At 37.8% G+C, this 23,235-nt stretch overlaps 5 protein-coding genes across 12 annotated transcripts; 4 read left to right on the top strand and 1 right to left on the bottom strand.

The window, feature by feature from the left end:
• Positions 1 to 38: 38 nt before the first annotated feature.
• Positions 39 to 2,465, top strand: LOC135170186 (ELKS/Rab6-interacting/CAST family member 1). Of its 2 annotated transcripts, none has more exons than XM_064135755.1 (5): positions 39 to 554; positions 771 to 1,610; positions 1,697 to 1,843; positions 1,966 to 2,199; positions 2,257 to 2,465. In XM_064135755.1, exons 1-5 carry the CDS (start codon positions 489 to 491, stop codon positions 2,284 to 2,286), a joined length of 1,317 nt encoding a protein of 438 aa, XP_063991825.1. In that variant the 5' UTR covers positions 39 to 488; the 3' UTR covers positions 2,287 to 2,465. The 2 variants fall into 2 exon arrangements, with proteins under 2 accessions (XP_063991825.1, XP_063991826.1); XM_064135756.1 differs by having other exon boundaries at positions 40 to 554; positions 2,279 to 2,465.
• Positions 2,466 to 2,483: 18 nt separating this feature from the next.
• LOC135170190 (iron-sulfur cluster assembly 2 homolog, mitochondrial) lies at positions 2,484 to 6,745 on the bottom strand. The gene is made up of 4 exons (XM_064135769.1): positions 6,613 to 6,745; positions 3,611 to 3,838; positions 2,984 to 3,211; positions 2,484 to 2,895 (listed from the first exon to the last, which is right to left on the bottom strand). The coding sequence occupies exons 2-4, from the start codon at positions 3,805 to 3,807 to the stop codon at positions 2,718 to 2,720; spliced, it is 603 nt and encodes a 200-aa protein (XP_063991839.1). The 5' UTR covers positions 3,808 to 3,838; positions 6,613 to 6,745; the 3' UTR covers positions 2,484 to 2,717.
• Positions 4,424 to 17,611, top strand: LOC135170184 (protein kinase C). Of its 7 annotated transcripts, none has more exons than XM_064135749.1 (11): positions 4,424 to 4,670; positions 5,350 to 5,412; positions 5,946 to 6,293; positions 7,802 to 7,862; positions 8,105 to 8,342; positions 8,912 to 8,943; positions 9,599 to 9,669; positions 9,909 to 10,050; positions 10,151 to 10,711; positions 10,866 to 11,458; positions 11,616 to 17,611. In XM_064135749.1, exons 3-11 carry the CDS (start codon positions 5,961 to 5,963, stop codon positions 11,778 to 11,780), a joined length of 2,196 nt encoding a protein of 731 aa, XP_063991819.1. In that variant the 5' UTR covers positions 4,424 to 4,670; positions 5,350 to 5,412; positions 5,946 to 5,960; the 3' UTR covers positions 11,781 to 17,611. The 7 variants fall into 7 exon arrangements, with proteins under 7 accessions (XP_063991819.1, XP_063991816.1, XP_063991818.1 ...); XM_064135746.1 differs by having other exon boundaries at positions 9,888 to 10,050; XM_064135748.1 differs by lacking the exon at positions 4,424 to 4,670 and adding an exon at positions 4,685 to 4,788 and having other exon boundaries at positions 9,888 to 10,050.
• A 2,630-nt stretch (positions 17,612 to 20,241) lies between these two features.
• LOC135169892 (uncharacterized) lies at positions 20,242 to 20,957 on the top strand. Its single transcript, XM_064135278.1, has 3 exons — positions 20,242 to 20,472; positions 20,546 to 20,812; positions 20,889 to 20,957. The coding sequence occupies exons 1-3, from the start codon at positions 20,242 to 20,244 to the stop codon at positions 20,955 to 20,957; spliced, it is 567 nt and encodes a 188-aa protein (XP_063991348.1).
• Positions 20,297 to 23,175, top strand: LOC135170188 (uncharacterized). The gene is made up of 5 exons (XM_064135766.1): positions 20,297 to 20,812; positions 20,889 to 21,727; positions 22,035 to 22,495; positions 22,621 to 22,887; positions 22,964 to 23,175. The coding sequence occupies exons 2-5, from the start codon at positions 21,277 to 21,279 to the stop codon at positions 23,030 to 23,032; spliced, it is 1,248 nt and encodes a 415-aa protein (XP_063991836.1). The 5' UTR covers positions 20,297 to 20,812; positions 20,889 to 21,276; the 3' UTR covers positions 23,033 to 23,175.
• The last annotated feature ends 60 nt before the right edge of the window (positions 23,176 to 23,235 follow it).

Here is a 23,235-nt window from a genome sequence, read left to right as displayed (position 1 = left end):
CCTCTGCACCTCAGATGTCCGCACTCCTCTGTTCTCGTTCGGTTCAACAGAAAGAGAGAAAAAATGAATTGTGAAGTGATCGAAGCCACTAACAATTGTTAATATTTGTTTAGTATTTTTTTGTCGGTCTGCGACGACATTTTTTCATGTGGAGGATCTCCAGAGACCGAGAGTCATGAAGTAGAGCTGTTGTCAGGAGATTTGGGGGCGTTTTTGAGGACATTTACGTGGGGGCGAACCTCAACTCTGTGATTTTTCTCTTATTTTTTCACTGGGAGAATTAAATAAAAGGCATGTGATTGTTGATAAGATTAGGATTATCTTCACATTCTGAACGTACTGGTTATGAGATTTTGAGGACCGGAGGGGCGTGGGAGATGAGGGGTTTTGGTGATGTGACAGGAAATACTCGGTTACTGGTGATTGAAAAGTGCAATAATTAATTTAGGGGATTGATAATAATTGTCGAGGACTACGAAACCGAGACGATGGAGAGTGTCAATGGGCAGCAGTTGCATATGAAGTACCAGAAGGTCGCGACGGAATACTCCAAGGTGAGTCATTAGGATAATGCCATTAAATGATGTAGGGGGTGGGGTGGGAGCAGGTGAAGGATTCAGGATCTTTTTCAACAATTTTTGGGAGATTTTCGCCCATGAGTGTGCCCTGGGGGCTTCTGGGGACTGCAGATTTTTTTGCTTTCTTTTGATCAGCAAAATTGGTTTTTCATTCTTGCCTTTGATCTTCAAGTCAACCTTTTTTCTCGTCAGATACGAGCCCAGGCGAGTATCCTGAAAAAAGCTGTGATAGACGAGCAGGTTCGCAACAGTGACCTGAAGGAGCAGATGAAGAGCAAAGACGTCACCCTCCGCAGGCAGGAGCAAGAGCTGGATAGCCTGACATTTCGTAACCAGCAGCTGACAAAACGAGTCACTGTCCTCCAAGGGGAGCTCGATCGTCTCCAGAATAAATCGAAGAAGGGTCGGAGCAAGTCTGTGGAGAACAAGGAGCTGCCCCCACCTGCCCCCAACCACGTCTACGTCGAGGAGTTTCAGAAGAAGATCGTCGAGAATGCTCAGCTGCTGTCCCAGCTGTCGGACAAGGACAACGAGATAGAGGAGCTCAACGAAAGGCTGATACACTTGGAGTACAGATTGGATTTGTCAGAGAAGTCCAGGCTCGATCTGGATGCCAAGAATCAGGAGAGAATCGACAAACTCGAGAGGGAGAGGAATGAACTTCAGAGGAAGATCAACGAGCGCCAGAAGTACGAGGAGACGCCATCGTGGCCCAAGGTCGAAGGGATGTGCGATTACGATCTCAAGGTGGGGGCGTTGAACGTCAAGCCTGAGGGACACTCCCCCTTCTCCTCACCGTCTAGCTCGAGAAGGTCCTCCAAGTCGTTGGGGGAGGGAAAGGTGCAGAAAACACCGGATTGTCATGAGGAGAGTAATGAGTTCGAGTTTGTTAAGCTGAACGACCTGGAGAAGGAATTGATCCAGTACAAGAGTGATTACAATATCCTGAAGATTAAATATGATGAGATTCGCCAGAAGGAGATTTATGCGGGAGAGGAGGGCGACCTCCAGCCTGTTGAGATTAGCAACATGGTGAGTCTCAATTCAGTGGCGAAATTGACAGTTTACTATTTGATTCAGCGATCCATAATCTCAATTATTTCATTGACTGATTACAGATTGGAAGTCTAAAGGCACCTTTCGCAATACCAGAAGAGATTGAAGCCAGAGAGGCCAAAATTCGTGATTATTTTCTGCGTGAAATCGAGAGATTGGTTAATGAGAAACACATATGTCACGCTAAGAATCTTGCCATAGCAGCTAATGTAAGTAATTATAATTATTTCACCGAGTGTATGAAGAGAAAGAAAATCCGGTTATAACAAAAACAAAAAACTGATTAAACACATTACACAAGAGAATGGAATTTTTTTATTGTCATTTTTAGAACGAAGTCATGAGTGTGCATTTGGATAACAGCGAGGAGAAGCGGGAGAAGTGTGAGGCTGCATTGTTGGAGGCTTTATCCAACTGGAACAGCTCTCAGGAGGATAAAGAGGTTCAGGAGTGCAGTTACAAGTCCCAGTTGAGCACGATGACTGAACATTTGGCTAATATGAATGAAAAACTCATTCAGCAGACCGAGGAGATTCAACAGCTGCGATATGAACTTGAGAATAAGGTGATTGAAAATAGATCAAAAATCGGAGTCAAATATTTATATTCATCTAAATTAAAGAATAAATTGATTGCCTTTGCAGAATGGTAAAAGAGGAAGGCAAAAGTGATCCCAGCTGCCCGTCACCTCTGCCAATTCAACATTCCACGGACTAAATAAAATAAAATAATATACAATTCGATGTAAATATGGGAAAAATTAATGGTATTGAATGAATAATTTCAATGAAATTAAATGGAGAAAAAAATAAACTCAATTTTCATTTTAAACTGAAGGCTCGTAAAGAATCACCACATGAACCACCATTTTATTGCTATAATCTGTCGTAAGTTTTTAATAATTAACTAATATGTACACTAATAACTTATCAATGAACGTCGAGACTCTGGCGTTGACGTAATTTATCTAAAATACAGCGTGATCCCACAGATTGACGAATATCTTAAGCTTTGATAAACATTTTAAAAAATATATACTGTAATATACAACTACATGAATTCAACAATTATTCGCATTCAGTGTCAATCAATCTTGATAGAAAAACTTGCACCACAGCTGCAGCCCTGCTCGGCGAGGGGGTTATTTATTATTCTGAAGGCAGAACGAATTAATTCAGAGTGGAAATCAATCGTTGAGCCTTTCACGTACTCCAGGGAAGTTGAGTCTATTATGATCTTGGCTCCATCCTTCAGGAAAATTCTGAAATTACCATATTGTCTTTAAGTAATTTCTTAGGGAAACAATGTTGAAAGAGCGATGAAAAACGAATGATAATTTATGTGATTACTTGTCATCCTCGTGAACCGTGGAGTCAAGATCGAATTTGTACTGGAAGCCAGAGCATCCTCCACCCTCGACAGTCACTCGCAAACAGGCACCATCCTGAGATATCTCCTTCAATCTCTTCACGCAGCTGTCGCTGATGATCAGGGCATCCTCAGACACGTCTTCAGCTGCGTTCGTCGCTGCTTTACGAAGATTTATATTCTGTAGTGAGTACTGACGCCAAGGAGATCTGTAAGACGATAAGAAGGAAACGAATTCGAGAAATTCTGACGTGAAACGGTAACATCAGTCACTATTTTTATTATTAAATGAACCACGCATTAATTAATATTAATAATAATCATTAATGATGGATTTCTCAAGTAAAATGTCAAAAGTCAGTCGCCGGAGAAAATTCTGAACATCGCTGTCAACTCGCAAAATGTCGAGACAAATTTTTTAAATCAGTTTCACATTCTTCTGATGCTATGATCCCTCTCAACTAATTAATGATTATTATTAAATATCCAAAACAATTTAGACAATGTTTAGTATTGCGTTGTGAACTGAACGCAATGTCACCATAAACTTCACAACAAACCCACAACTTCGATGATGTAAGAATATAATTATCAGTAATTAAACTCACGAAAGTAATTTTGAGAAGTATCGATTTGAGGAGAAATTCGATGATAATTCCCACACAGCGTGCCGGAGTTTCGCCATCGTCCCCTGCGTCCCAATCCTGTCCTCCTGCTCTGAAAAACAGCTGACTTCTTCGAGTCGTTCCCCCACTCCTATCGACGCCGATAGGTAGATTTCTGCTGTACTGATGAAGCACTTCATTCTCCATGAACTCTATCCATTTGAATTTTCACTTAAAAACAAATCAACCAACCAAACTCAGTTTAAAACGACAACAATTGACCCCTAATATTTGCAAAGCCCTATAAATCCAAAAAGCCCGCCAAAATCCTGATTCGTTAAAAAAATCGTTTCATCCCAAAATCAAAGACAATTAAAAACCATCCGCTTTTCTCTCTTCGTCCTTCACCCCAAATAACCCCCAGCTCGATTGCCCCCCAAATAATTCCAAAAATATCTCCAAAACATCACAACCCTTTCAAAAAACGATTTCTCTCCCGCCTCTTTCCTCAACCGGTAAAACCCCTGCGGTCCTGCCGCACCGACCGAGCCATCTCCTCCCCCTAAACCCCATAAACTTCGTAACCTTGCCGCCCCCTCCCCCTCGCGCTCATCGACAGAGCGATCCCTCAAAAATAGCCCCAACAAAGATGGAGCCGCCCCCCTCCCGCCCCCATAATGTGCACACCCGATAGCGTCTCTACTCCAACACAATCGAATGCCCTACACACACAATCACGTCACTCCCCCTCCCGCCCTTGCGCCATCCTTCCAACAACCCGCGCCCGCGGACCAATCGAGCGAGGTGAAAGGGAAGGGGAGATGTTCTCTCTCAGTTAAAGGGGCAACTCTCGGGCGCTCGCCGCGCGCACAGGCCCCACCAATCGAATTACCGTAAAAAAAAAAAAAGTCCCCCAAAAAGCACTGGAAAAGTGGTTAAATAATAACAAAATATCCGTCATAACTCGCATATTTTGATGAACAAGTAACGGACTAATAAATTGGTTAATATTAATGGCTGTCAGTGGTCGTCGCTGCGTGAGAATATCACCGATAGTCGTCGTGTATGTCGATTTAATATCAATTGTTGGCAAGTCGCCAGTGTTTGTTGCAACGAAAAAAAATCATTTTCGAGGAGATTCCAGTCAATAATGTTCGGGGAGTGGGGGCATTGATCAGGGGGTTAGTCAGGGGCCCTCAGGGGCAAATTGGGGGGGGGGGGGGGACAGGCAAATTGTGTTGATGTAATTGATGAAGACTCAGAGTCACTCGTAATGGAAATGAAAATCATACACTCGGCCAAGGCCCTTTCTCCTCTTCCCTCTTGGTATCTCCTCATTCGGATTCTCTCTCTCGCACTCGTGTAAATTTCACTCTGCGCTCGCGCTTCCGTTTCCTTTTCTGTCATGTACGTTCTGCTGGTCTGGTCAAAGTGTTTATGTATAATGGAGTGGACGGAGTTGGATGAACGTGTGAGGATTCAGGGAGTTTGAGATAATGGGAATAATCGTGGAATTGTGGAGATCGTGGGGCTTTTCGTTGTAGATGTGAGGATGGGAGTGGATGATTTCCAGGGGGTGAGGAAGATGGACTCGGGGCGAGGAGTCTTGGTGGTTTAGGGTGCCAAGGGCTTCTTGGGTATTTTCGTGGTGAGGGGGGAGGAGGAGGGTTACGAGTGACTCTGAGGAAAGGGACAGTGATTATTGTGATATTTATGAGTTTATTTATTTCTGGATTGTACAGTGATAATAGAGGGACGACGAAGAACGACACCAGGAGCAACAACGGGTTAACATAAGAGCTGACGTAAGAGGATATTTTTTTAAGGGTAGGAGTTGTTGAGGAAGGGGAATAGTTTGGGATTTCTGGAGAAGGTAATGCATTGGGGAATGTAGATTCTATTTTAAAAAATGGTGAATATGTGAGAAGGTTTCACACACCCCTAGATAAGCATTCAGGGGGGCTGGGGGCTTTCAGAGATATTCGCCATTTTTTAAGCCCCTGGACTTCTTCAGAAATGATTTTAGGGGGTGTATGGGGCTTTGATAATATTCAGAATATTTTTTGACACCCCTACACCCATAAAAATGCTTTTAGGGGGTCTGGGGGTTCCAGAAATATTCAATATTTTTTCTAATCCCCAGATCATCCTACAATTGCTTTTAAGAGGGTCTGGGGACTTCAGAGATCCCAATGAATCAGCCACAAACAATTTTTTTTATTAACATTCCTCGTACATCAGAGTACCCTCCAAACACTTCCTCATTCTCCTCGCATGACTAAACAACTCTCCAATAATTTCTTCACCTCAATTTATCGACATTAACGTTAACTTCCAGACGTTAATCGTGAAGATGTTCACGGGCACAGTAAAAGTGAGGATATGCGAGGCAGCGGGTCTCAGGACGACCGACAAGCACCGAACATTTTGGCAGGGTGCATCACCGATAATCGACCCCTATGTACTCCTCGATGTCGACCAAAATCGCCTCAATCGCACATCAATAAAACCGAAAACCTTCGATCCCGTTTGGAACGAATCTTTCACTCACGATGTTCAGGCTGCTGTTATGCTTGGACTGACTGTATTCCACGATGCTGCACTACCACCCGATGACTTTGTTGCTAATTGTAGAATTCCATTTGAGGAGCTTGTGAGACGTGAAGATGAAACCACTGACTTTTGGGTAATTTTACTGATAGTTTATTGGTGTTGTTGACTTTTAATGAATTAGTGAAGACGAGAGCAACATTAAATAACTGGTGATATGGATGTTTGATACAATTCAACGTTTTTTGAGGTCGAGTTGGCCCTTAAGCGCGTTTAGGGTTGAGAACCAAAGGTTCTAAAGGTCAAATTGACTGGCCAAATTGAATGAGCAATTTCTCTTGACATTTGCCCTCTCATAAAAATTCCCTCCTCCCACCACGTTTCAGTTCTTCATAATGCCCTTAGCCCTTCGCCATTTCATATTTTGTTAGTTGTACAAATGTCTAAATACTCACATAACTGTTCGATGACCTTCTGCAGACCCTCACATGTCATTAACTGGTCATGAACTGCCCCAACAGGCTTTATCTATTCACTCAGCCACTCCTCCACTCCTTCGCAGAGATGACATAACTGACGTAAACCAAGTGATAGGCTGCTGATAACGGCAGATGTCCACGAGAGTAGGGATAAGACAATTCGCGCTCGTACCACGTTATCTCAAGGTGTACTCAGGGATTTTCAACTCCACATGAGCCAGAGACATGAAATGCATCTCCCTATTCTTGTTATTATCTCAGTAACGAATCACTTTTCGAAAAACCATCAGGGAACATTTTTTGTTGAGCGTTAAATTCTCTGCAAAAAATGTTCGGAGACATTTTTTCGGAGAACTAGTCGTTATCGAGATAAATTACAAATTGACGAACTCGGTAACGAAGTGGTAAAGCGAGATAAGTTGACTTATCTCTGAGTCGAATTTTTTAGCAATATCTCCGCATATTAAGCAGATAGCGCCATTTTTGTGATAACATTTGTTTTAGCACTAAATTCGCTCCACAAAAAAGGTACAATAAAAATTTTCCCATCTCCCCTAGATTCTGAAATATTTAGAAAAAACTAGTCGAGCATGGTTTTAGCACTCCGCCACTGAATTGATAACGACAGATGTCCACGACAGCAAAATAAGACGTTCGGAGATTCACCTGACGTTATCTCGAGGTGTACACAGGGATTTTGTAGACTAATTAAACTGTAGGATGAGTCTACTGTCTTGCGGCATTAATCACTCAGTTCTTATTCCACTTGCGTGCGGTTTTGTGGGAAAATTCGTCAGCTAACTGCGTTCTACTTACGAGAGTCTCCATATGAATGGCTCCATAATGAATTTCTAAGATCTATTGTTAGTGAGATATTTGTATAATTATGAGGGAGGTTTCTGCCTTCGTTTGTTACGTTACGCCGTTTTGATTTATATTTGTTCGACAAAATGCTGCACACCCACAGAAGTTATGGGTGCGTCAAGTGTTTTAAGAGACTCGTGGATATGAATGAGGAAACTGTTGTGAAAAGTGCTTTTTTGTATGGGAAGCAGACACTGGTGAGACTGAATTGAGGGAGACAGTGGTTTATTAAATTATTCCGCATGTGTTTTTCGTGATTCCTTATCTCTCGTGGAAGCTAATGTGGAGAATTTAATTTTAGGTCGACCTCGAGCCACACGGGAAACTGAGGGTCCAGATAGACCTGAAATGGAGCAACCAAGGTACTTTGATTCTTATCTGATTTTTTCAATCTCTTTCTGACGAGTTTCAAAATAAATTGTAAAAAAGCTCTGTCAGCAAACGAAAAAATCCTTCCAATTAAATTCCAGGAGACTGCATTATTTAAAATGCAAAAGCAATTCGATAATTGTTCCGTTAAATTATTAAGGGAACGATTTATGATTTGGTAATTGATTATTGTCCAGCAAGTTAATATGTCAACGAATTTCCATTCATATTTTAGATCAACAAGCTGGCTGCAGTGCAGATGCAGTTGGCGAGAGTGTTGGATCAGGTGGTGGGAAGGACAGTGGTGCTGTAACCGGGAGCATGGAACCACGTGGATTCACCGAGCGTGGACAAGGATTTAATCGACGTAGGGGTGCAATGCGTAGGAGGATTCATCAGGTCAATGGGCACAAATTTATGGCCACTTTCCTCACGCAACCGACATTCTGCTCGCACTGCCGTGAATTTATTTGGTGGGTATTTGTGGGAGCTTTTGAGCATACGTGGGCATATTGGTTTGAGACTTTTCCCTTTTATTTTTATGTTAATCCGAAGATTTTTTAGTTGTTCTTAACGTAAAGAGGATTACTGGGGTGCACCGCTTGTGGGCAGAGTTAAGGGTCTCTCGCACGTTTTCTGTGGGACAAATTATTAATAATGATATTGGGATAATGTCAAAGATGAAGTGGTGCAGAACAGGAGTCATTTTACGATTCATCTCGACATGTTCTTTACCACTTACAGCCAAACTCAGTGAAAAAAAAATAAATAAAATCTGGGGACAATTGCATGTGGATTACCTCTCATTGTGTCTAAAATCTTGAGACTTATGATCGTCTCCATTTGCACGCTTTGGGTTATCTCAAATTAATTGGGTACAGATGTATAAATCAGCGAGGATAAACAGTGGATTGAGATAGTCGCCAGTGCCTCACGTATTTATTTCCCAAATGGTTGGAGAGAAAAAAAGGAACCATTTGTGTGTTTTTTTCGATGGGATATCACGGAGATAATGTGACTTGCTTTGTCTGTTGTATTTCAGGGGCGTCGGAAAGCAAGGCTATCAGTGTCAAGGTGAGGAAGACACAAAAGTCATGTTTTTAACCGAATTATTTATTTATTTTTCCTTAATTCTTCAGCCTGAGATGTGTGATCTTTATCGTTAATTCTCTGTTTATGATTTTCTGCGTCTGGAGATGGCTCTTGGGAATTGTTCTTCTTTTTATTTATTAGTTTCTTCATTCAGCACTTTAATCGTCTGGTTTTATTGATACTTACACTCAGCTTTCACAGGAAAATTAATATATTTTTAATTTTTTTCTAGATTTTTTACTTTTAGGAGGTGCAAGGTTTATTTATCTTGTTTTGTCATGGTCCGAAGTGCATTGATTCGGGAGTAAAGGGCTGGGTTTAGGTGTAAATGTCAAAAGGCCTTTTAGACAATTTTATAAACTACAGAAGTAACCTTTTATTATTTATGTTATAAACTAGACTATTTCAAATTTTTTCATCCACCACTTTACTCCGGAATTGCATTATTTCTCCTTTTCTTTGGCTTATCATTTCTTCACAAAAAACTAAAACAAGCATAAACAATTTCTGGAAAATTATCGTTGCACAATTTAACAAGGCATGAAATAGCTTTTAATGTGCAAAATACCAAAATTTTATTTTAATCACAATTATCATAGGTTTCCCAAGATAATCACAAAAAATTACGTATTTACAGTTTGCACGTGCGTTGTTCACAAGAGGTGTCACAGACTAGTGGTAACAAAATGCCCGGGTATGAGGGAAGAGGTATGTCATGAAAGAAAAAAAAACTCAGGCCTTCTATTTAGCACAATTTTTCATTGCTATTTTTATGCACTAATTTTTTTTATGTTATCGTCATTGTGTAATACTGCCACGTGCTCATGAGGCCATTCGATGTTGACGCTTTTGTTTTATCTGCTTCGTATTTTTCTTTTCTTTCTCGTTTTGTCGTTTGAAAAAATAATCACGGTGGGACGAATCAGGAGAAGAAAACTATGTTGCAGTCCAATGAGGGAACACAGGGACAAAGATTCAGTGTTAATGTACCACATCGGTTTGAAGTCCACTCATTCAAGCGGTTCACGTTCTGCGATCACTGTGGATCGATGTTGTATGGATTAATTCGACAGGGACTCCAGTGTAAAGGTAATTGGATATTTCATTAACATTAAAATTATTTAGACTCATTGTTGAGTTTTCAGATGATTTATAAATCAGGAAAAATAATTTATCTTCTTTCTCTCAGTTTGTGATTTAAACGTCCACAAAAAATGTCAAAAGAACGTAGCCAACAACTGTGGCATCGATACGAAAGCAATGGCGGAGATCCTGAGTACATTGAACATCTCCCCAGATCAACAGCCCAAAGCCCCAAGAATCAATTACAAACCTAGCTCATCGAGTAGTTCTTCGCACACCTCAGCTCCTGACAAGGAAACTACACAATCAGAGAACACAGACAACAGTGAACAATTCGACGATGCAGCATCGTTGATCGATCTGACACCACGAGAAGACGAGAACGAGACGAGGAAATTTGCCCTCGAAGATTTTAGTTTCATCAAGGTGCTGGGTAAGGGCAGTTTCGGAAAAGTTATGCTCGCTGAATGCAAGGGAATTACGGACGAGATTTTCGCTATAAAAATCCTGAAGAAGGATGTTATCATTCAGGACGACGATGTCGACTGCACAATGACGGAAAAAAGGATTCTAGCACTTGCTGCCAGGCATCCATTCCTCACTGCACTTCACAGTTGCTTCCAGACCCCCGAAAGATTATTTTTCGTTATGGAATATGTTAATGGAGGTAATTCTTTCATTTTATTATTGTTTATTGCGTTCTAATGGAGATAATTATTTTTATCACCAGTAGATATTGTGAATTCCTAATTGACCGATCTTAGTACAACTTCATTTGATTTTTAAAAATCATTTTTCATGGAAAAATAATGATTTTCCAGGTGATCTCATGTTTCAAATCCAAAAAGCGCGTAAATTCGACGAAGTTCGAGCCAGATTTTACGCAGCTGAAGTGACACTCGCCCTTCAATTCCTCCACCAGCACGGAGTCATCTACCGTGACTTGAAGTTGGACAATATATTACTGGATCGTGAGGGTCACTGCAAGCTCGCTGACTTTGGAATGTGCAAGGAGGGCATCATTGACGGACAGACAACGGCCACATTCTGTGGTACGCCTGACTATATTGCTCCCGAGATCCTCCAGGAGTTGGACTACGGGGCCTCGGTCGATTGGTGGGCCTTGGGGGTCCTCATGTACGAGATGATGGCTGGACAGCCGCCCTTCGAGGCCGATAACGAGGACGATCTTTTCGAGTCCATACTCCACGACGATGTTCTGTATCCAGTCTGGCTCACCAAGGAGGCTGTCTCGATCCTCAAGGGATTTTTGACGAAAAATCCAGCGAGACGTCTCGGGTGTGTCGTTGCCAATGGCGGAGAGAAGGCTATTAAATCACATCCTTTCTTCCAACACATAGACTGGAGAGCACTTGAAGCGAAAAGGGTCAAACCCCCTTTCAAACCCAAAATAGTAAGATTTTTTCTCATTATTAATCATTTTGTTTTTTTTTCTCACATTTGATTGAAAGAAAAATTTTACCCAAAATCATTTCGTCGAATAAAACGTTCTAAACTAATGAATTAAGGAATTATTAATTGTTCATCGCTTGTTAATATTTTTTTTACAGAACAATGAGAAAGACGCGACGAACTTTGACGCTGAATTCACGAAAGAAGAGCCAGTCCTCACGCCAGTCCACCAGTCTGTCCTGAACGCAGTGAATCAAGACGAATTCAAGGGCTTTTCGTTCGTCAATAAGGACTTCAATCCAACTCGCCTCGTCACTCCCTAATGAGCAATATCATCCCCCTCCGATGATAAATCGAACGCCGAAAAATCACAATCGACTGGCACATACATTCGTGCGTTATGTCGACGTCTGTCACGTCGATTATTACCCCCAGGGAGCACAAACGTAATGGACAATGCACAGGTAAAACCTAGAACGTAATCAAGGTCTTATCTCCAGTTGTTTAGCAATTTTTTTTTTCTCAATTCATTGACTATTTCATTTTTGTAAATGACGAACTCAATTAATGAATCAATTCACCAATTAATTAATCCGTTTATTGACGAAGTAGTCGATGAATTGATCAGTCGAGTGATAAAATTGATGAATCAATTAATTAATTAATTGATTTATCAATCAACTGATTCCGAAAAAATGAGAAAATTCACATTTCTTCCAGAGTTTTGTGGAAAAGTCATAATTTTTACTCAAAAAATGACCACTAATTATTTAATTAGACATGATACTGTCCACAATACCATGAAATTTTGATAGGAATGTGAGAAAAAAACAGAAGTGACCAACATTTTACTAAAAAAATCATTGAAACTTCGATGAGATTGAGATTATAACGATTATTTTACCAAATAATTGTGCGTATCGGTTCAATAATAATCGAGCCATTGATTGTTTAAACTATCGATCGATGGAGATGAAGGTACAAGCACTTGAAATTGATTTTTAATGAAAAAAATCCGATCATGAGATTATTATACAGAGGAGATTGAAATAAGAAAAATTTATCGTATGATTTTGAGATGATTGATATCAGTTCCCTGGTGGTTCTGATAAATTATAAATAATATAAATATTTAATAACTATTTTAGAATAATGCCTAATGTAGTCGAGCACAAGAGGAGCATTCACTGAGTTTAAATCATTGAATCTGAGTGAAAAAAAAAACAAAAATTCAAAATGAATTTTAACAGATTTTTTCATTAATTTTGATTGATTCTGTTGATTCATCATTTACACCTAGATACTCTTACGTGTTGTCTCTATCTAGTTAGGTATGTCAGTGGCTTGCGAAACAATTGACTTAAGGAATCTCGGTATTAATTAATGCACATCGTCCTTAGTAGAGCAGTAATTAATTATTAATTAACGAAACGTCATTATCTGAGGAATTTTGAGAGGAGGAAAAATATTTATTCGGGTCATTGGAGAGGTGAAAGGCTGACAAAGGTCCTTCGTTAATTACTGACGAGATGATTAATTAATTAGTGAAGAGGATGACATTTTAATTGGTTAAAATCTAATTAAACAATAATCATTCATTCGTTATTAAGAAGCCTGTTAATTTCGTAATCATCTCATTAATGGATGTCAAAATTATCATGAAAAACACAAAATAAAACATTTTTCTTTTATTTCCTCTTTTAATTGCTTCACTAATTAATTAGTCATTGATAACCTAATTAATGAAGGGGAAAATTGTCAGTCATATTTCACCAGTGATTTTCGTACTTAATTCATCCGTCGTAAGAGGATTAAACTTCAAAAATTCATTGGAGTCAAAATTTTTGTTGCAATTATTAATTTTATTTTGTTTTCGTTAATACCAATCGTTGACAGTGTTGGGAAATTCGATGGGAAACCAGTGCTGACGATTTTAATGTTTTTTCCGAGAATTGTCGATTAATTAGTTGATAATTAATATTAACATTCAATCGCGAATTGAATTACTGATAAGAAAAGTATTTTTAAATTATTAATTAATGAACAAGTGATCAATTCTTCAATTGACATGTCATTCTAATGCGATATAAGCCCCAATTGCTGGAGAATTGCCCATGAAAATTGGTAAATTGATTAATTGACAAATTGTTGTTGTGATATCGTTGTCGTATTAAATATGAAAAAATATTTTTATTTAATTTTAGTTTTTAGTTTGTAAGCGATAAGTCGAGGGATTATCTTGCTTCCTGGGCCGCGAGCCTGTGCGGGACTCGCGGAATGTGGAAGTGACAATTTTCGTATTCGTACTTTAGTAATTTAATGATAACGGTAATTATTAATGAGGAATTTATTGTAGAGGTAGATGAGGAACAAATTTAATATAAATTTGTACAATCTCTCATTGATCGTCTTGGGTTTCCGTCGATTTTTCACGCTCTCAACGATTCTGGCATTTTTTTATGACCTAAATTGATTATTATGGGAAGTGGTAATACGTCATCAGTGAAATATTATTTTGGTGATCATGGATTTGAAAATGAGGAGAGGAGGGGGAAAGGCTGGACGGTATTTTTTGGGGGTTTTATTTTATTTGAGCATCACGAAATTATCTCGATACGTTTTACCACTTCACTCTTGAACTCCTCCGATCTCCACTAAAAAAATAAGCTAAAAAACCATTAAATGGAGGAAATTGATTAAATAAAATAATCTTAAAGGGTGCAGAATATAAAAATCGATGCGAAACGGTTAGTCCGGCCTACGTTTAGCAAAAAAAACAAGAATTATTCGCATAATTTTGATGATAAAGATTAAAAAATTATGAACTTTCACTGATAATTAACACGTAAGAAAGAGCATATAAATAAATTTCGAGTAAGATTGATTATTAGGTAGGTTAATAACAAAACCAAAGTCTTCGTTCTTGTGTTGAGCTTGTGAATGTGTGCGCGCGGACGTCGGGAATGTCCAGAAACAGTTTTTTTAAACTTTTATCGACTCTCAATAATTTTTTTTATTCTCGAATTGATCAGTCTCTGTGGTGATTCACCATGTTTCATCAGTTGCTTGATTATCCCCTAATGACAGAGAAGGTTGAATAATTGCCGTCCTGATCACATCGATTGCGAGTGGAAAATTACTGATGAAAAAACGATTGAATTTTCAATTTCGATATTTGTTTTCTTCCCCCAATTTTAGGAGATTACCACAGAGATTGATTAACAGTTTTTTGATGATTTTTATACGTTTGTTTAACACTTTTTTACATTTTTCCTCGGTTTTCGTCGATAGGACTCCCAAGTTTCTCCTTTTTTCATCAATATCTCCGGAACTATTGGATATAGCAGAAAATATGACAAGAAGCTTTTTTCAGGAAATTTTCTCCCAAGAAATAAAGCTCTTCTTACATTTTCTTCTAAACCCACAAATTCCGGAGATATCCACCATTTTATCAAATACATTTTTGAAAAGAGACAAAATATCCTGTGTATTACTTAGTAATTAAAAGATGATGATTAAACAAATAAAAAATATAAAGTGAGAGCGTCGAAAGCAGAGCTTTCGGCGTATATATGACGTACAGAGTCTATGCAGTACACTAGAGATCTATAAACAAAGGAAAAAAAACTAAACAAAAAAATAAACAAAACCTAATGAATTACCAGAGAAAAAAAAACTACCTGGCTCCTCATTAAATCGCGCTGTCCCGTTCGATGTGATTTTTTATCGCTAATTTATAGTCTAAATAACTAGCGTAATACTACAAAAGAAAACAAAGATAAATGAATACGTTGAATGTTAAACTAAAAGAATTTAATTAAATTGAGAAGAAAAAAATTTTAAAATGTGAAAAAAAATTAACAAAAAAAATATAATAACATTAATTGTCAGTAAGATATTATTGTAAACGTCAATATGTCTATAACGTGCTTGTGTTTAGTATCTAGATGATGAAAATTTATTGATTAAATTAATTGTTGATAGCACCTGGGCTACGGTGCGGGCACAAGATATATTTAAACGATTATTGAGTGAAAGAGCCCGTTTACGAAAATTTCACAGAATTTGATGTTGAAAGTGTTAAAGTAAAATGCGTTATCCTCGTACCTAAATGATGTATATGCAGGCTCGATAATTGCTGAAGGCTGACGGGCACTTGCGATGATTTTTTTTAGAATTTAAGGAGACACCGAGCACCGTTACGATGTATAGAACAATTGCAATTGAGTCTTGAGATTTTTGATTGATTTTTTTAAATCATTGGAGGTGATGAGCCAATGAACCAATGATAAATCACAAAAAATATTTCTGAAATAATAATTACGTTAATCAACAGTCTCAGTCACGTGCCACAATGATTTACGCTTCCCAATGATTTAATAATATTTTTAAATACCAATTTAATGAATAAGTGGATGAACAGAAAGAGATAAAAACAATAGAAGAATAAACTTAAAAAAATATATGAGTATAAAAAATAAACTCTGAGCGTTCTAGTTAGTAAGACAGTGCAATGCCTATTTAAGCAGAAGAATCAAGAGAGTAATCAATCACTTCTTTATTAAAAAAGCGAGTCAACTAAATTAATAATTATTTTTTCGTAATCAATTAATTAAAAAACTGCTGAGCGGTTACCTCCTTAATTATTCAAATTGATAATATATTTTTTATTCAATGGATCTCGTTCAATTTTTGATTGACAAAAGGTACGATTGCACTGATCAGTCGATTTTACCAAACCAAAGACGTACAAGTTCCCCAGTAATTAATTAATGTGGCACTGTCCAGTGGATGAGTATTCAATAAATTATTTCAAGTCACTTTCTAAGTTAACAGTTTAACCAACAAACGCACATGCCTCGTTTAGCTTTACTAGATAATGAATTAATGATTAAATGAAAGAGAAAACAATCTAAAAATTGTCACAAATTAATGAATAATTAACCGTACTACCTTGAATACATGACAGAGCAGATCACTTATTAAAAATGGATCTGAAGAATACAAATTTAATTAATTAATTGTAGTTATTATTTTACGTTTCTTATTTGTGATAAAACAAATTATTGATCAACTGTTTCATTTTCATTTTTTTGTCATTCTGCGCATATATCGAAAAATAATGAAATACAATTCAGAAAAACACTTCTGTTCGGGAAATCAAATTCTGTAAGAATTCTATTTGTTAGATTTTTATTTTCATCCACGGAATATCTCTGGCTGTTTAATTACATTCTCCTGTAATTAACTTTGAGAGTCTATTATCAATGGTTGTCAGTAATGACTAAGTAACCGGTGCATTAATTATCAGCATTAATACGTTTAAAACTCGATACTTGTGTAATTGATTTTGTAATTATTGTAATATCAATTGCCAATTGTTTATGGTTGTATTTGTGTAGTTGATAAATTCAACTTAGTTTAGGTGTTTTTCATTCGCTTGAGTGTTTAGGTGCCTATCGAGAATTGAGGGCAGAGGTGTGAGGGAATCGAGGAGATTGAATTGGTTTTTTTGAAAATATGTTCGAATGCTCTCAAGAGAATAACCATTTCCCGAGCTTGAAATAAATTAATTGAGTTTATTCAAATAATCGATTTATTAATTAGCTACATATTTTCTATCCAGGTCTGCCAAAAATAGTCTGCCATTTTTTTTGTCAAAATTATTGCAAAATATCCACTTTGATCTCCTCGAACACCGCAAATAACAAACAATTACCTGAACTGTAACCAAAATGGAGGCCGAGGCAAAATACTTAATAAATCAATAATGAAGAGATGAATCCACGAAGTGTACCTTTTGCTGCGTTCGAAAGTAATTATTACCAATTAAATTAATTATCTTCATTATTCTAAACGCACGAGAAGGGGAAAGATAAAGTAAAACTGGTTAATGAGTAATTCATCCTGCGAGTGAACAACTACCAAAAATGTCCCAGTGAATAGAACAAAATAGGGTAAATGAACACGTAACGCTTTCGGTGTTTTCAGACAACATAACAATGAGAATAAAAAATAAAGAGTAACACGTGATGTTTTATTGTATTCATCAGCGACGAAGATTAATTCATTTGTGAGTGAATAGAACGAGTTAAATTGAAATGTCGTTTGAAGTGAGAGAATAAAGAAAGACAAAAGAGTTTAAAAAAAAACATCCAAATGTCAAGTACATTTATTACCTATTTTTAATGTTATTTACTGTATTTATAGTCTCCTAGTGCTGCTGACGAACGAGTGTTTATCCAGTCGCGATCTAGTTCAATATTGTCTATTTGTTCATGTTTTTTTTAGTCTATGACGAATGGAGTTTTGCACGGTGGACATGCTAGGAATGGACGTACCTTAAATGCCGAGAATATTGTTGCTTACGGAGTACTTAACAATTATAATAATAGAGCCGTGTAATTGTTATGTCTGGAGTGCCAAATTCAGAGAAGTTTTTGGGGAATATCGTGGGAGATATTCTCAAAAACATCTTTGCATTCAGCTCGAACTCGCTTGCGACTTACCAAATAATTTCTTCCCAAACATTTTGATGACTTCTTGATCATAGTTACTCTATAGGTGCCAATGAAGTGAAACAACAAAAGGCCACGATGTGATGAAAATAATGAAAGATCTGATAATTATCTACCTGAAACAAATATACTTGAAAATGATTATTATATTGCAACTGACTAATCAGCTGTATCACCACAGAAATTGATGAACAAAAAATTTTCAGAGAGTAAATAAATGAAATGCATTATGTAATAAAATAAAATATTTATTAAATATAAATAAATCCACGTTACGTAATTTGAGATACACGTAGATTACATAATGAGTGAATATATGCGTCTACTGTCACTAGCGTTTAGATAGATGATGTAAAACTATTACCTACGTACTATAAAAAAAGAAATGAATAAATAAAGTACATGTTCCAATGATTGATGCCGCTATTGGCTCTTGATTAATCGATCGATGTAATGATTGATCCCCGTGAATTCATCGGAATGAGCAGAGGTTCGCGCAATGCTTCGACTGCATTCGATCACAATTAAATTATAATTATGATGAGAAAAAAATCCTTAAAGAATAATTATGATGGTTGTCATGGGGATGAAGGGATGAAGATCGAGTCACTCACTGGAGCGGTGACGCACTGTTAATTGTCTGATTATTGTGTAACGAAATTATGAATGAATATAAAATATATATACATATATATTAGAAATGTGTGTATATATACATATATTATATAAACTTGAGTGAGTTGTTTATGTTGACCGGAGTATCTTCAATCAATTCCGCCCTCCCCGAGTTTCATTATTTGATATTTTATTGGCAGACATTCAGGGGAGGCTGCACCACAAATAAACATCGGTAATTCTCGAGGGAAAAAAATAGTTTAAAATTACATGGCTTTGTACATAAACAATCAAATGAAAAGGCAATATAAATAACGTTCCACAAAGTGTATACCCGGTCGTCAATATCATTATTTACATTATTGTCACGAAACCCTTCAACCAAATGAGCTTTGTTAACACTTCCTGGAACAATACTTTACGCGACACCTGTAAATTTAAATGATCGATAATTGTTGAGTCATCATTATGGATAATGAACGACCCTAAAGTAATCGATTACCCTATTAATATTTATCTACATCACCGGAACGGTTTGTTAACCGAATGAAAGAACAGTTTCAATTCTGATCCTATGAAATGAAGATGGGGAAGGGAAATACGGAAAAATGGTCCGGGACCTGGGGCATATGGAACCGACAGTTTGATCGGTATTCAGGAGATGATAATTATCGGTGGGTCACGCGAATTCCTCGGTTAATATTTGGAGCTCTTGGGGTCTGGCCCGAATGTGGGAGAAAAAATCGAATTACGTTTCTCATTCGCATTGCAATATATTTCGCATTTGTGGCTCTTCCGCGCCTTATCAGAGTGTTCCGGACGACACAAAATGCTCACAATCGATACGTCTATACCAGTGCTTCGATCTATGATCTCTTCGCACTATCTAGTATGATTATTCTTCACTACAAATCGAATGTTCTTCAGTCTATGTTGGAGGAAATACGAGAAAGTTGGACGACGTCTTTATCCGGGGAGGATACGATAGTTATGCATAACTATGCTCGTTTTTCAGTAAAAATTGTAGCACTATATACAACAGCAGAGATTCTATCATTCCTGAGTAAGTTGGTGAGATACTGCCGATACCCTCTACCCCATTGTCCCTATGTCCTGCTAATTATTCGATCGCTGAGGGTCGACCTGAGCAGACAGTCGAGTGCTAATCGATGGCGATTTGATTGCTTTCATTATCAATCAAATAGCGATGGACCACCCTCGACCACCGGTTGACCATCACTCGAGAGTGGAAAGTTGCTTCCCACCCCGGAAAGTCAACTTTCCGCACGAGGGGGTGACTTTCCACCGGAGGCCGGGAAGTGGCCACTTTCCTTCGACTCACTGGGGAGCAAAGTGCGAGCTTTTCCGGCAGATATCCCATCAAAATATCATCAGCTGAACGTCCTGATATAATCTTTCTCATGCAGATATAAATATAACTTCGATGGCTCCCATAGTTAAGGCGGATCAAGCTTCATCAAGTCATTACTGGTATCCATCGGTATCATCCAATCCATTCGTTAAAATTTTAAGCTCTTTGCCTTCTCTGATTGCAATGTCTATGAGTTGGATGACATTTGATGGAACGTCGATTTGCTTCATCGCGTTGATGTCGCATAGTTGTGCGCAATTAAATATTTTGAGAAACAGAATGAGGAAATATGAAGGGAGAATCAATCATTCATCAGCAGAGGATGGTCCTGGGAACAGGTATAAGGATGACGTGCAAGGGGGATGTAATTGTTTAAAGTGCATCGTTGAATTTCACCTTGAAATTTGGAAGTTTATAAAAAAAATGGAAGATTACTTTCATATAGTTATGCTTCTGTCCTTATCTACATCGGCGGTCTACGGTTGCATGGGAGGATTCTTAATTTCAGAGGTAAATAGTTGCATCAGAATACATCTAAATTAGTGATAGATGAATTTAATTAATTATTATCTTTTTTATGTAGATGCTGACGAATAAACTATATGCAAAAGCGTTGGGGAGAATTTTTTGGCTCATAAGTGTTCACGCTGGAATGACCCTGAGCTATTGGCTGACCGAAATATGTCAACAAAATAGTTATTCCCTAGGTGAAGCTGCTTATTCTATTCAATGGACCGCGAAAGACCCTAAAATCTCACGGGATCTGCTTTTTATCATTCGACAGTCGAGAATTCCTCTGAAATTTAAGGTGGGAAAATATTACGTACCTTCTCTACATCTGCTAAGGAAGGTGAGTTTATAAATTACTTCAAATGATAATCTGCACTTGTTAACTTGGAATTGTATCCACTCATTATCTCTTGCAGTTTATTTTTACAATACTGTCATACACATCATCCCTGGTGGCTATAGCAAGTCGGGAGACCCGGAACTAATCGGAAATATGCGACTATGTGGCAAGTGCTATTCCCATCACCAAATGCAGATTAATGTTGTAATTTAGAGTTTTTTCGCGAAAGACCTTGAACCATCGATCCCATAAGGTCCCAGGACACCACTTTATGGAGTTAAATCCCAGGGCTCCTATGAATGTGAATTGGTGACAATTGTTAAGACTGTAAGATGTAATGAGCATTCTTAAAATTATTGATCATGCTATGTATATACATATCCTTCGGCCCGAAGGTTTCCATATCAATAAACAACCTGCAGTGTCAATTCTGATACTGCGAAATAAACGCAAGTACGAAAAAAATGTCGGGACTCTGTGGAATATGGAATCGCCAATTTGATCAGCATTCAAGTGATGATAATTATCGGTGGGCCATGCGAATTCCTCGCTTAGTACTTGGTGCTCTTGGTATCTGGCCAGAGATGGGAAATAGTGGAATAAAATTCGTCATTTGCCTTGCGATTTATTTTGTATTTATAGTTGTTCCGCGAGTCATCATAATGTTCGACGAGGAAGAAGATGTGCGGAACCGTTTTCTTAATATCAGTACTTCGGTCTACGATATTTCCATAGCAACTATTGCGGTTCTTTTCTATTGCAAATCACATGGTGTCCGGTCTATGTTGGGAGAAGTTCGAGATATTTGGAAGTCGCCTTTGTCCAGGGAGGATACCATAGTTTTGCATTACTATGCTCGTTTTTCGATGAAAATTCTAACTGTATATGGAATAATAGAGATCGTAGTATACCTGGGTAAGTTAAGGAGTTACTAGAGTTACCTCTTCATGTTGCATGATTTAGCTGATTTTTCGCGAAACTTTGAGACTATAAAACTTTGCAAATCATTGACTGACGGTACAACATCAAAAGGATCGATTTTTTGCATCAATCCGATCAACCGTTGGCCCTCTCTAAAACGGTCGAGATTAGACGGACAATTTCAAACAGAAAGTATTCATTTTGCGACTACTTTTTTAAACTAATTACCATAAAAATTAGAACACAAATTGTCAAATAAATTACCTGATTGTCGTCCACTGATATCATCTGGTTTATACAGATGTTTTGATTGATATCAATGCAAGTTCACTCGCGGCAATAATTAAAGGAGAACAATGGTCAGCAAATCATTACTGGTACCGGTCCGTCTCCTCCAATGTACTCATCAATGTTTTATGGGCTGCCGCGTGCAGCATTGCGGTGGGTCTAAGCTGGATATTCTTTGACGGAACGCTGATCGCGTACATTGTTCTGATCTCCCACACTAGTGCACAGCTAAAAATGTTGGGAAACAGGATAAGTAAATATCAAGGGAGAATCAATCATTCATCAGACGGGGATACCTCTGCGAGTATGTACGGAGGTGGCATAGAGTGTAATTGTTTAAAGTGTATTGTTGAAACTCAGGTTCAAATTTGGAATTTTCTGAAGAAAGTTGAGGATCATTTTCAAATGGCTCTCCTCATGATCTTATTTGTAGCGATACTTTACGGCTGTATGGGAGGATTCTTAGCTGCAGAGGTAAAATTTTCATTCAATGAGCACAATTACCCCTCTAATTTAATCCCCAGATTGTAAAGAGATAACAATTTATTAAGTTCAAGGAAGCAATGAATAAATTTCGTACTTCTTCCTTTTTTATGTAGTTGTTAATAAAACAGGAGTATGTAAAAGCTCTAGTGGAGCTTGTATGGTCACTGACCGTTTACGTGGGAATAACTTTAAGCTGTTGGGTCGTGGACATATGTCAAGAAAACAGCCGCTCCCTCGGTGAAGTTGCTTATTCTATTCAATGGACAACGAAAAATCCAAAAATTTCACGGGATCTGCTGTTTATCATTCGACAATCGGCAATTCCTCTGAAACTTACGGTGGGAAAGTGCTACACACCTTCTCTGATTCTGGTGAGGAAGGTGAGCTGACAACTTACTTCAAGTAATTATATGTACTTGTTAGCCCGATAGTATATCCATTGATTATCTGTTGCAGTCTATTTTTACAACACTGTCATACACATCATCCCTGCTAGCTACCTCAAATCTGCACACCAATAATTAATCTGGGATTATGATAATTACTAGTGTCTCTAGATGGCTGTCGAGAAAATATTTATCAGCAGTGATTATTTTTCGTTCTCGCTTAATTTTTATGTAAATTTAATATGTAAATGCAATATGTATGGAATGAATAATAAAAAAAAAGATCCAAGAACGTTATTACTGTTCAATAAACATTGGTAAACATTGATAAGAGTTAGCTCT

This window comes from Diachasmimorpha longicaudata, chromosome 16 (genome assembly GCF_034640455.1).
Source record: "Diachasmimorpha longicaudata isolate KC_UGA_2023 chromosome 16, iyDiaLong2, whole genome shotgun sequence".
Taxonomy (NCBI): domain Eukaryota; kingdom Metazoa; phylum Arthropoda; class Insecta; order Hymenoptera; family Braconidae; genus Diachasmimorpha; species Diachasmimorpha longicaudata.
Note: the sequence above shows the minus strand (reverse complement) of the source record. Positions and strands in the feature narration are given on the sequence as shown.

Coding starts and splice junctions, on each gene's coding strand:
- LOC135170186 (XM_064135755.1), top strand. CDS start 489: ATGGAGAGTGTCAATGGGCAGCAGTTGCATATGAAGTACCAGAAGGTC. Junction 555..770: donor TCGCGACGGAATACTCCAAG/GTGAGTCATTAG, acceptor TTTTCTCGTCAG/ATACGAGCCCAGGCGAGTAT. Junction 1,611..1,696: donor CTGTTGAGATTAGCAACATG/GTGAGTCTCAAT, acceptor GACTGATTACAG/ATTGGAAGTCTAAAGGCACC.
- LOC135169892 (XM_064135278.1), top strand. CDS start 20,242: ATGAGGAAATATGAAGGGAGAATCAATCATTCATCAGCAGAGGATGGT. Junction 20,473..20,545: donor GAGGATTCTTAATTTCAGAG/GTAAATAGTTGC, acceptor TTTTTTATGTAG/ATGCTGACGAATAAACTATA. Junction 20,813..20,888: donor CTCTACATCTGCTAAGGAAG/GTGAGTTTATAA, acceptor TATCTCTTGCAG/TTTATTTTTACAATACTGTC.
- LOC135170184 (XM_064135746.1), top strand. CDS start 5,961: ATGTTCACGGGCACAGTAAAAGTGAGGATATGCGAGGCAGCGGGTCTC. Junction 10,051..10,150: donor ACAGGGACTCCAGTGTAAAG/GTAATTGGATAT, acceptor TCTTTCTCTCAG/TTTGTGATTTAAACGTCCAC. Junction 10,712..10,865: donor TATGGAATATGTTAATGGAG/GTAATTCTTTCA, acceptor ATGATTTTCCAG/GTGATCTCATGTTTCAAATC.
- LOC135170188 (XM_064135766.1), top strand. CDS start 21,277: ATGTCGGGACTCTGTGGAATATGGAATCGCCAATTTGATCAGCATTCA. Junction 22,496..22,620: donor GAGGATTCTTAGCTGCAGAG/GTAAAATTTTCA, acceptor TTTTTTATGTAG/TTGTTAATAAAACAGGAGTA. Junction 22,888..22,963: donor CTCTGATTCTGGTGAGGAAG/GTGAGCTGACAA, acceptor TATCTGTTGCAG/TCTATTTTTACAACACTGTC.
- LOC135170190 (XM_064135769.1), bottom strand. CDS start 3,807: ATGAAGTGCTTCATCAGTACAGCAGAAATCTACCTATCGGCGTCGATA. Junction 3,212..3,610: donor TACTTCTCAAAATTACTTTC/GTGAGTTTAATT, acceptor ATCGTCTTACAG/ATCTCCTTGGCGTCAGTACT. Junction 2,896..2,983: donor ACGGTTCACGAGGATGACAA/GTAATCACATAA, acceptor TGGTAATTTCAG/AATTTTCCTGAAGGATGGAG.